This window comes from Medicago sativa, chromosome 3 (genome assembly GCF_051527215.1).
Source record: "Medicago sativa cultivar Bolivia chromosome 3, Bolivia_mono, whole genome shotgun sequence".
NCBI classification, from domain to species: domain Eukaryota; kingdom Viridiplantae; phylum Streptophyta; class Magnoliopsida; order Fabales; family Fabaceae; genus Medicago; species Medicago sativa.
Genome location: NC_140751.1, coordinates 33714917 through 33724488, shown reverse-complemented (window position 1 = coordinate 33724488; position 9572 = coordinate 33714917). Strand labels below are relative to the sequence as shown.

The following is a 9572-nucleotide window of genomic DNA, read 5'->3' as shown; positions in this document are numbered from 1 at the left end:
CCCGTTCTCCCAACAACGTAATATTAATTATAATAATCAGAATAAATCATACAACAGAGTGTCACACTGCTTTTCAAAATTTCATAAATAGAAAATAACTATTTATAAACTGCAGCGGAATAATTCTTTTGAAAATATAATTCAACATCAATGTAATTCTTGGCACAAAGGCCTCAACCTAATAAACATTATTCTCAACAATGGTAACTCCAACAACAAAGTATTTTCAAAACATGATACATAGAAGAAATGAAGAAAACATTCGCACGATCCCCATCCTAATATGTATCGAGCCCTAGACACTTGAGCCAACCAACCTACAAGCCATCATTACCTGCAAGTTACCCATACGAAGGGCAACATTTTCAAGCAGAAGGGGTGAGAAACTTATTCAATAATAATAATATATAATCCATCAAATTAATGAAACAACATCATATTACAACAGGCATCATTAATAATGTATATAAACGTATACATATAACAACAACATAATCATCTTCAACAACGTTGAACATCAACAGCAACAACAACAAATTGGTTATCAATAATGACACCGACAACTCGACAATGCGACAACGACAACAACAACTCGACAATGCAACAACGACAACAACTAATGCATCATGCATGTGGTACCAATCTACGCACGTTGAATGCTAGCCATTCCAGGGCATAAGCCCCCAACAATTTAGATGGTTAAAGCATCCCAGAGCATAAGCCCCCAACAGGTGAATGATAAACATTCCAGGGCATAAGCCCCCAACAATTTGAATGATAAACATTCCAGGGCATAAGCCCCCAACACAACATGAGTATGCATATGGACTCGACTTGTGTATATCAACATACAACTTCAACAACGACTACAACAACAACATATGTGCCTACAACAATTATGACACACTCCCCAACTTTGACATTAGACGATACAACAACGTCAACAACGGAAATCAACAACATAGCATATATATAAATCAATTACATTCACCTCAAAGTCCAAAACATCCTTCAAAAGCAATTAAGTTTTGATCATTAGGACATAAGCCAATTACCCATAAAACACCTCAACTAAATCCCTAACACTTAAGTTTGAAGTTGGGAAACCAACCATAAGTTTTTGGACTAACTTGGGATTAGTTATGCTAAGTTTTCTTAAAGTTTTCTAAAGACCCACTTGGACTATTTTTATCATAACTCAAAATCTACAAATCTTTCCCACACCAAACCAAGTCCATTATAAAGCTAACTTAATTATCTACAACTTCCCTGTTTACACCTAAGGCTAGTTCAAAACAGAAACGGGTGAAAAAGACGCAAGAACACGAAACAGGGGAATGCTGTCACTGGAAAAATCCCTGTTGTACGATGGGATATACTGAAAAAGTTGTTTTTGCTACTGGAAAAATCGTAGTCCGATCTCCCAGCATCGTACTATGATGGAACATGGACAGATTTACGGGAACAGACCAGTTTTCACTCCAAAACCCAATTTTTGATCTCCTAATCACCCAAAATGAATTAGAACAATGTTTACAGGTTCTATATACAACTTAGCAACCAAAACAACATAGAAAACATGCATTCTCAACATAATTCATTACAATTCATCATTTATCACTACCTTTCTAAACCTAAAATCAAGAACACAACAATTCATCAAATTTCAGAATTATACATATTATTAGTGAAAGGAATCCCACCCTTACCTTAATTCTGCAAATTCTACAGCAAAAATGGTTGGATTCTCTCTTCCTAGCTCTTCTCCTAGCTTTCTCTTTCTTCTCTCAAAAACCAGTTTCTAAAGTTTTGTACGTACTGAATGTTATATTTCTGACCTATTTGTTTTTAATGTAAACTAAAACCTCTTCTTTCTCTTAATTCCCTTAATTTCTATTAAATCCTCATTATTCCCCTTAAACCAAAATAAATGTTATTCCTTCCTTAATTCTATTTCTCCTATTATTTTGAATAACAAAACAATTATTCATTTAAATAACACACAACACATCATATACCAAATAAATCATATAAAACCATATAAAACACTCAAACATCCACTAAAAATAATAGAATAAAAATGGGGCGTTACAACTCTCCCCAACTTATAGAATTTCGTCCTCGAAATATTACCTCAAGCAAACAACTCAGGATATGACTCATGCATCTTACTCTCCAACTCCAAAGTAAGACGTTCACCAGTTGCTCCTCCCCAAACAACCCTCACTAGAGGTATCTCTTTGCCTCTCAACGTCTTCAACTTGCGATCATCAATCTTCAAAGGTAAAGTCTCCACCGTAAGGTTGTCTCTAACTTGCACATCATCTCTAGGAATAACATGTGAAGGATCCGCTACATACTTCCGAAGTTGCGACACATGAAACACATCATGCAAGTTCGAAAGATGTGGTGGCAAACCAACTCTATAAGCCACCGTGCCAATTCTCTCAGATATCTGATAAGGACCAATAAACTTTGGAGTCAACTTCTTGGACTTCAATGCACGACCCACACCAGTCATAGGAGTGACTCTCAAGAACACATGGTCACCCTCTTGAAACTCAAGGTCTTTTCTACGCTTGTCATGATAACTCTTCTGTCGACTCTGCGACGCTTTCATATGCTCTCTTATCATCTTGACCTTCTCCGTAGTCTGCTGAACTATTTCAGGTCCCAACACAATACTTTCACCCAACTCAAACCAACATAAAGGAGTTCTACACCTTCGACCATATAAAGCTTCGAAAGGTGCCATACCAATACTCGAATGGTAACTATTGTTGTACGTGAACTCTATCAACGGTAGATGACTATCCCAAGCTCCACCTTGCTCAAGTACACACACCCTCAACAAATCTTCTAATGATTGAATCGTTCTTTCCGACTGACCATCTGTTTGCGGATGATAAGCCGAACTCAACCTCAACTGAGAGCCCAAAGCCTCTTGCAAGATCTTCCAAAATCTCGAAGTGAACCTCGGATCTCTATCTGACACAATACTCGACGGGACACCATGCAACTTCACAATATTATGAATATAAATCTCCGCCAACTGAGCTACTGAATAAGTGATATTAATCAGAATAAAATGTGCCGACTTAGTCAATCTATCGACAACAACCCAAATGGCATCATGCCCTCTTTGAGTGTTGGGTAAACTAGTCACAAAGTCCATGGAGATGCTATCCCATTTCCATTCAGGAACATCTAAAGGTGTCAACAAACCAGCAGGTTTCTAGTGTTCAACTTTAGATTTCTGACAAGTCAAACAAGCATATACAAATTATGCGACATCACGCTTCAACCCAGACCACCAAAACAATTTCTTCAAGTTATGATACATCTTTGTAGCTCCCGGATGGATACTCAAGCTACTTCTGTGACTTTCTTCTAAAATCAACTTTTTCAATTCATCATTATCAGGGATACAAATCCTGCCTCGGAATCTCAACACTCCTTGATCATCAACTTAAAAATCACCATCTGTAGTCTGATTACTAGCAACCATCAAGTCTACAAATTTCACATCAACTTCCTGTGCTTCTTTGATACTCTTCAAGAAATCATTATTAATCTTCAACATACCCAACTGCACACTCTGAGGTGCCAATTCATAAACAACACTCAAGTCTCTAAACTGTTCCAGCAATTCAAATTCTTTTACCATCATAACAGACATATGCAACGTCTTCCTGCTCAAGGCATCTGCAACCACATTGGCTTTACCTGGATGATAATTTAAACTGAAATCATAATCCTTTAGCAATTCTAGCCACCTTCTCTGCCTCATATTCAACTCCTTTTGATCAAATAAATATTTCAGACTTTTATGATCACTAAACACCTCAAATCTGGAACCGTACAAGTAGTGTCTCCAAATTTTCCACAACAAAACCACATCAGCTAACTCCAGATCATGCGTAGGATAATTCTTCTCACGAATTCTCAACCGTCTAGAAGCATAAGGCACTACTTTACCATTTTGCATCAGCACACCACCCAAGCCCAACTTGGACGCGTCACAATATACAACAAAAGGTTCATCTGGCTTTGGTAAAATCAAAATTGGAGCTGTCGTCAACCGTTGCTTCAGCTCATTGAAACTAGTCTCACACTGAGCATCCCACACAAACGCTTTACCTTTACAGGTCAACTTAGTCAATGGAAGTGCCAACTTCGAAAACCCTTCAATAAATGTACGATAATAACCAGCCAAACCCAAGAAACTTATAATCTCAGTAACCGACTTAGGAGTCTCCCATTGCGATACCGCATCAACCTTCGACGGATCTACAACAATTCCGCTACCAGAAACAATATGGCCAAGAAAAGTTACTTCATTTAACCAAAATTCGCATTTGGATAACTTAGCATGCAACTTCTTTTATTTCAACACCTGTAGCACAATCTTCAAATGTTCTGCATGCTCTTCTTCAGTCTTAGAATAAATCAAGATATCATCAATAAACACAACAACAAACTTATCCAGAAAAGCATGAAAAATTTTGTTCATATATTCCATGAACACACCAGGTGTATTAGTAACACCGAAAGGCATCACCTTATATTCATAGTGTCCATATCGCGTCCTAAACGCCGTCTTCTGCATATCTTCATCCTTCACCTTGATCTGATGGTAACCTGACCTTAAGTCAATCTTGCTAAACACGCGAGCACCCACTAATTGATCCATTAAGTCGTCAATTCTCGGAAGTGGATACCTATTCTTTATCGTCACTTTATTCAACTGACGATAATCTATACATAATCTCATGCTACCATCCTTCTTCTTTACCAACAACACTGGCGCTCCCCAAGGTGAAACACTCGGTCTTACAAACTTCTTATCAAGCAAATCTTCTAACTGCTTCTTCAATTCTGCCAACTCGGAAGCTGACATATGGTAAGGGGCCATCGACACAGGCTTCGTACCCGACACAAGATCAATCGAAAATTCAGCCTCCCTCTCTGATGGTACATCAGGAATCTCATCAGGAAACACTTCTGGAAATTCATTTACAACAGGTAACCTGTCAATCACAGCTTGATTCTCCACAGACAAATACACCATTAAAGAAAACATCAAGTCTCCATCATGTTCTTACCGCTTCAACTGCTTGGTAGATAAAAATTCTGCTCCACTCTCTTCTTCAGCAGAAGAAAAGTACATCGTCTTTCTAAAACAATTAATATGCACATGGTTGTATTCCAACCAGTTCATACCAAGAATCACATCCATATCCGTCAACGACAAACATACAAGATCAACTTCAAAATCCCTACCATACATGGATATAGGACAACTACGGCAAACAAGAGAAGTGGTTACTGAACCCTTAGCTGGAGTTTCAACAACCATTTCCCCAGGCATACTTGACATAACTAAACCCAACTTATTTGCACAATCAACACCAATGAAACAATGTGTAGCACCAGTATCAATAATAGCAATTAAAGGAGTACCATTAAAGAAACAAGTACCTTTGATAAGTCGATCCTCATTATCCGTTTGTGTACCGGTCAATGCAAACACCTTTCCACTTGACTGAGCCTTCTTTGGCTTCTTGCACTGAGAACTAAGATGACCCTCTTCATCACAATTGAAGCAAACGATGTCACCACGCTTGCACTCAGTTATTGTATGACCCTTCTTGCCACAACGGAAACACTTCTTCTCATCTCGTTGATTACATGCATTACTCTTGTGGCCTTTCTCACCACACTTGTAGCAAACTATCTCAGCATGAACATCTCTTCCTCTGGGTCTCCTTTCATCATGCATCCTCTGTTTGCCCTTTTCAGCAGGAGCACTGTAAGGCTTCGGACGACTCTGCTGTCCCTTACCTCTACGGTCACTCATCACCTTGTAATGAGCTTTTGTATCCTCCTCGTAAATTCTGCAGCTGCTCACCAATTCAGAAAAGTTTCTCATCTTCTGGTAACCAATGACCCACTTTATATCAGCACGCAGACCATTCTCGAACTTAATACACTTCGAAAACTCAGCATTCTCCGCGGTGTAATGTGGATAGAACTTAGCAAGCTCCACAAATTTCACAGCATACTCCGTCACCGACATATCTCCCTGCTTCAATTCAAGGAACTCAATCTCCTTCTTACCTCGGACATCCTCCGGAAAATACCTACTCAGGAATTCTCTCCTGAACACAGCCCACGTTACCTCAGCACCATCTTGCTCTAGGATAGGAAGCTCACCTACCCACCAGTCATCTGCCTCCTCAGCCAACATATGGGTACCGAAGCGTACCTTCTGAGCCTCCCTGCATTGCATGACCCGAAAAATTTTCTCAATCTCCTTGAGCCATTGCTGAGCTCCATCGGGGTCATACCTTTCTTTAAAGGTTGGTGGATGGTTCCTCAAGAACATTTCCAACAATCTTACTCCGTCATTCGCACCAGCCCCGACATTATTTTGTTGCTATCCCACCACTTGGGCCATTGCTTGCAAAGCAGCAGCTAGAGCAGCGTCATTCCTTCCAGCCATCTCAAAGTTCTACATAACAACAAAAATCAGCACAACTAAGACAATATAAATTGTCAAACAACTCTACATGGCTCGACACGACTCTACTAATTGGTCGGACGGACCGACTTGCTCTGATACCAATTGTAACACCCCGTTCTCCCAACAACGTAATATTAATTATAATAATCAGAGTAAATCATACAACGGAGTGTCACACTGCTTTTCAAAATTTCATAAATAGAAAATAACTATTTATAAACTGCAGCGGAATAATTCTTTTGAAAATATAATTCATCATCAATGTAATTCTTGGCACAAAGGCCTCAACCTAATAAACATTATTCTCAACAATGGTAAATCCAACAACAAAGTCTTTTCAAAACATGATACATAGAAGAAATGAAGAAAACATTCGCACGATGCCCATCCTAATATGTATCAGAGCCCTAGACACTTGAGCCAACCAACCTACAAGCCATCATTACCTGCAAGTTACCCATACGAAGGGCAACATTTTCAAGCAGAAGGGGTGAGAAACTTATTCAATAATAATAATATATAATCCATCAAATTAATGAAACAACATCATATTACAACAGACATCATTAATAATGTATATAAACGTATACATATAACAACAACATAATCATCTTCAACAACGCTGAACATCAACAGCAACAACAACAAATTCGTTATCAATAACGACACCGACAACTCGACAATGCGACCACGACAACAACAACTCGACAATGCAACAACGACAACAACTAATGCATCATGCATGTGGTACCAATCTACGCGCGTTGAATGCTAGGCATTCCAGGGCATAAGCCCCCAACAATTTGGATGGTTAAAGCATCCCAGGGCATAAGCCCCCAACAGGTGAATGATAAACATTCCAGGGCATAAGCCCCCAACAGAACATGAGTATGCGTATGGACTCGACTTGTGTATATCAACATACAACTTCAACAATGACTACAACAACAACATATGTGCCTACAACAATTATGACACACTCCCCAACTTTGACATTAGACGATACAACAACGTCAACAACGAAAATCAACAACATAGCATATATATAAATCAATTACATTCACCTCAAAGTCCAAAACATCCTTCAAAAGCAATTAAGTTTTGATCATTAGGACATAATCCAATTACCCATAAAACACCTCAACTAAATCCCTAACACTTAAGTTTGAAGTTGGGAAACCAACCATAAGTTTTTGGACAAACTTGGGATTAGTTATGCTAATTATTCTTAAAGTTTTCTGAAGACCCACTTGGACTATTTTTATCATAACTCAAAATCTACAAATCTTTCCCACGCCAAACCAAGGCCATTATAAAGCTAACTTAATTATCTACAACTTCCATGTTTACACCTAAGGCCAGTTCAAAACAGAAACGGGTGAAAAAGACGCAAGAACACGAAATAGGGGAATGCTGTCACTATTACATCGTACTACGATGGAATGCATCGTACTACGATGGGATATACTGAAAAAGTTGTTTTTGCTACTGGAAAAATCATAGTACGATTTCCCAGCATCGTACTACGATGGAACATGGACAGATTTACGGGAACAGACCAGTTTTCACTCCAAAACCCAATTTTTGATCTCCTAATCACCCAAAATGAATTAGAACAATGTTTACAGGTTCTACATACAACATAGCAACCAAAACAACATAGAAAACATTCATTCTCAACATAATTCATTACAATTCATCATTTATCACAACCTTTCTAAACCTAAAATCAAGAACACAACAATTCATCAAATTTCAGAATTATACATATTATTAGTGAAAGGAATCCCACCCTTACCTTAATTTAGCAAATTCTACAGCAAAAATGGTTGGATTCTCTCTTCCTGGCTCTTCTCCTAGCTTTCTCTTCCTTCTCTCAAAAACCAGTTTCTAAAGTTTTGTATGTACTGAATGTTATATTTCTGACCTATTTGTTTTTACTGTAAACTAAAACCTCTCCTTTCTCTTAACTCCCTTAATTTCTATTAAATCCTCATTATTCCCATTAAACCAAAATAAATGTTATTCCTTCCTTAATTCTATTTCTCCTATTATTTTAAATAACAAAACAATTATTCATTTAAATAACACACAACACATTATATACCAAATAAATCATATAAAATCATATAAAACACTCAAACATCCACTAAAAATAATAGAATAAAAATGGGGCGTTACACCATCCATTTCCCTGCTTTGTTATTTGTCTCTGTTATTTCTTTTTGTATTGAGTCAGACTTGAGAAGTGTCTTGATTATGATTATATGATCCCCCATCTGTAATTGCATCTGAACTTGTTTGATTTTAATGAATTTACTTTTCTTAAATTTTACCAGTTCAGTAACAAAGATTTCACCAAAGGGTTGTCAAAAGCTCAAAGGAGGTGGTTGCTTGCATGATTACTATCAGGGAAGTGTACCGCAGGAAAGATGCTTAGGTAGCCACAACTTCCAGAAACCTCAGCTTGTAAGGTTATGTCCTAAATTTATTTTTCAATTTTTACAAATATGAGTGTTTCCATGTAGATGTTATTTCTGAGATTTGCGATTTTTCTTTGTAATTGATTGGTCATATATTGTACACACTAAGGCAAATTGATTGTACCTTGAGCCTTTGTAGCCCACCTTTGTTTATATTGAATTATCCTTTGTTTAAACCAAGTTGAGCCACTAGGATTTAGACCCCTTGTTTCGGTAACTAACCACATTACAAGCCTAGGGACCTTAGGAATGTACCCAAAATTTTGTTGGAGTTAGGAATGTTTATGTGTGTTATATTTGAAAAGTTCAAGTTTGGGGTTGCTTTTGGAACTAGTAACATTCTAAGTTTGGGGTAGGGGTACTAGAGAAAGAAAAAGATCACTTTGCGCTTAAAAGAAATAAAAAATAAGCATGATAAAAATAAGCTGAATTGTCAAATTTGCAGCTCAAAAAAAAAAGAATGCTTCAAGATAAGTGATCAGTTGTTCAAGTTATTAATAGTTCTCTCTAGTCCCCGGATTTAATTGTGATATGGTGCGTGGTGTGTTTTAGATCCATAGGAT

General features: G+C 37.7%; 1 protein-coding gene across 1 annotated transcript; it reads right to left on the bottom strand.

Moving 5' to 3' along the window:
* Positions 1 to 1620: 1620 nt before the first annotated feature.
* LOC146937261 (uncharacterized) lies at positions 1621 to 6292 on the bottom strand. The gene is made up of 4 exons (XM_085749377.1): positions 5214 to 6292; positions 4933 to 5030; positions 3598 to 3726; positions 1621 to 1634 (listed from the first exon to the last, which is right to left on the bottom strand). Exons 1-4 carry the CDS (start codon positions 6290 to 6292, stop codon positions 1621 to 1623), a joined length of 1320 nt encoding a protein of 439 aa, XP_085605503.1.
* Positions 6293 to 9572: the final 3280 nt, after the last annotated feature.

Coding starts and splice junctions, on each gene's coding strand:
- LOC146937261 (XM_085749377.1), bottom strand. CDS start 6,292: ATGCAATGCAGGGAGGCTCAGAAGGTACGCTTCGGTACCCATATGTTG. Junction 5,031..5,213: donor GTGATTCTTGGTATGAACTG/GTTGGAATACAA, acceptor TGTGATTGACAG/GTTACCTGTTGTAAATGAAT. Junction 3,727..4,932: donor TTCGATTGATCTTGTGTCGG/GTACGAAGCCTG, acceptor ATTATCATCCAG/GTAAAGCCAATGTGGTTGCA.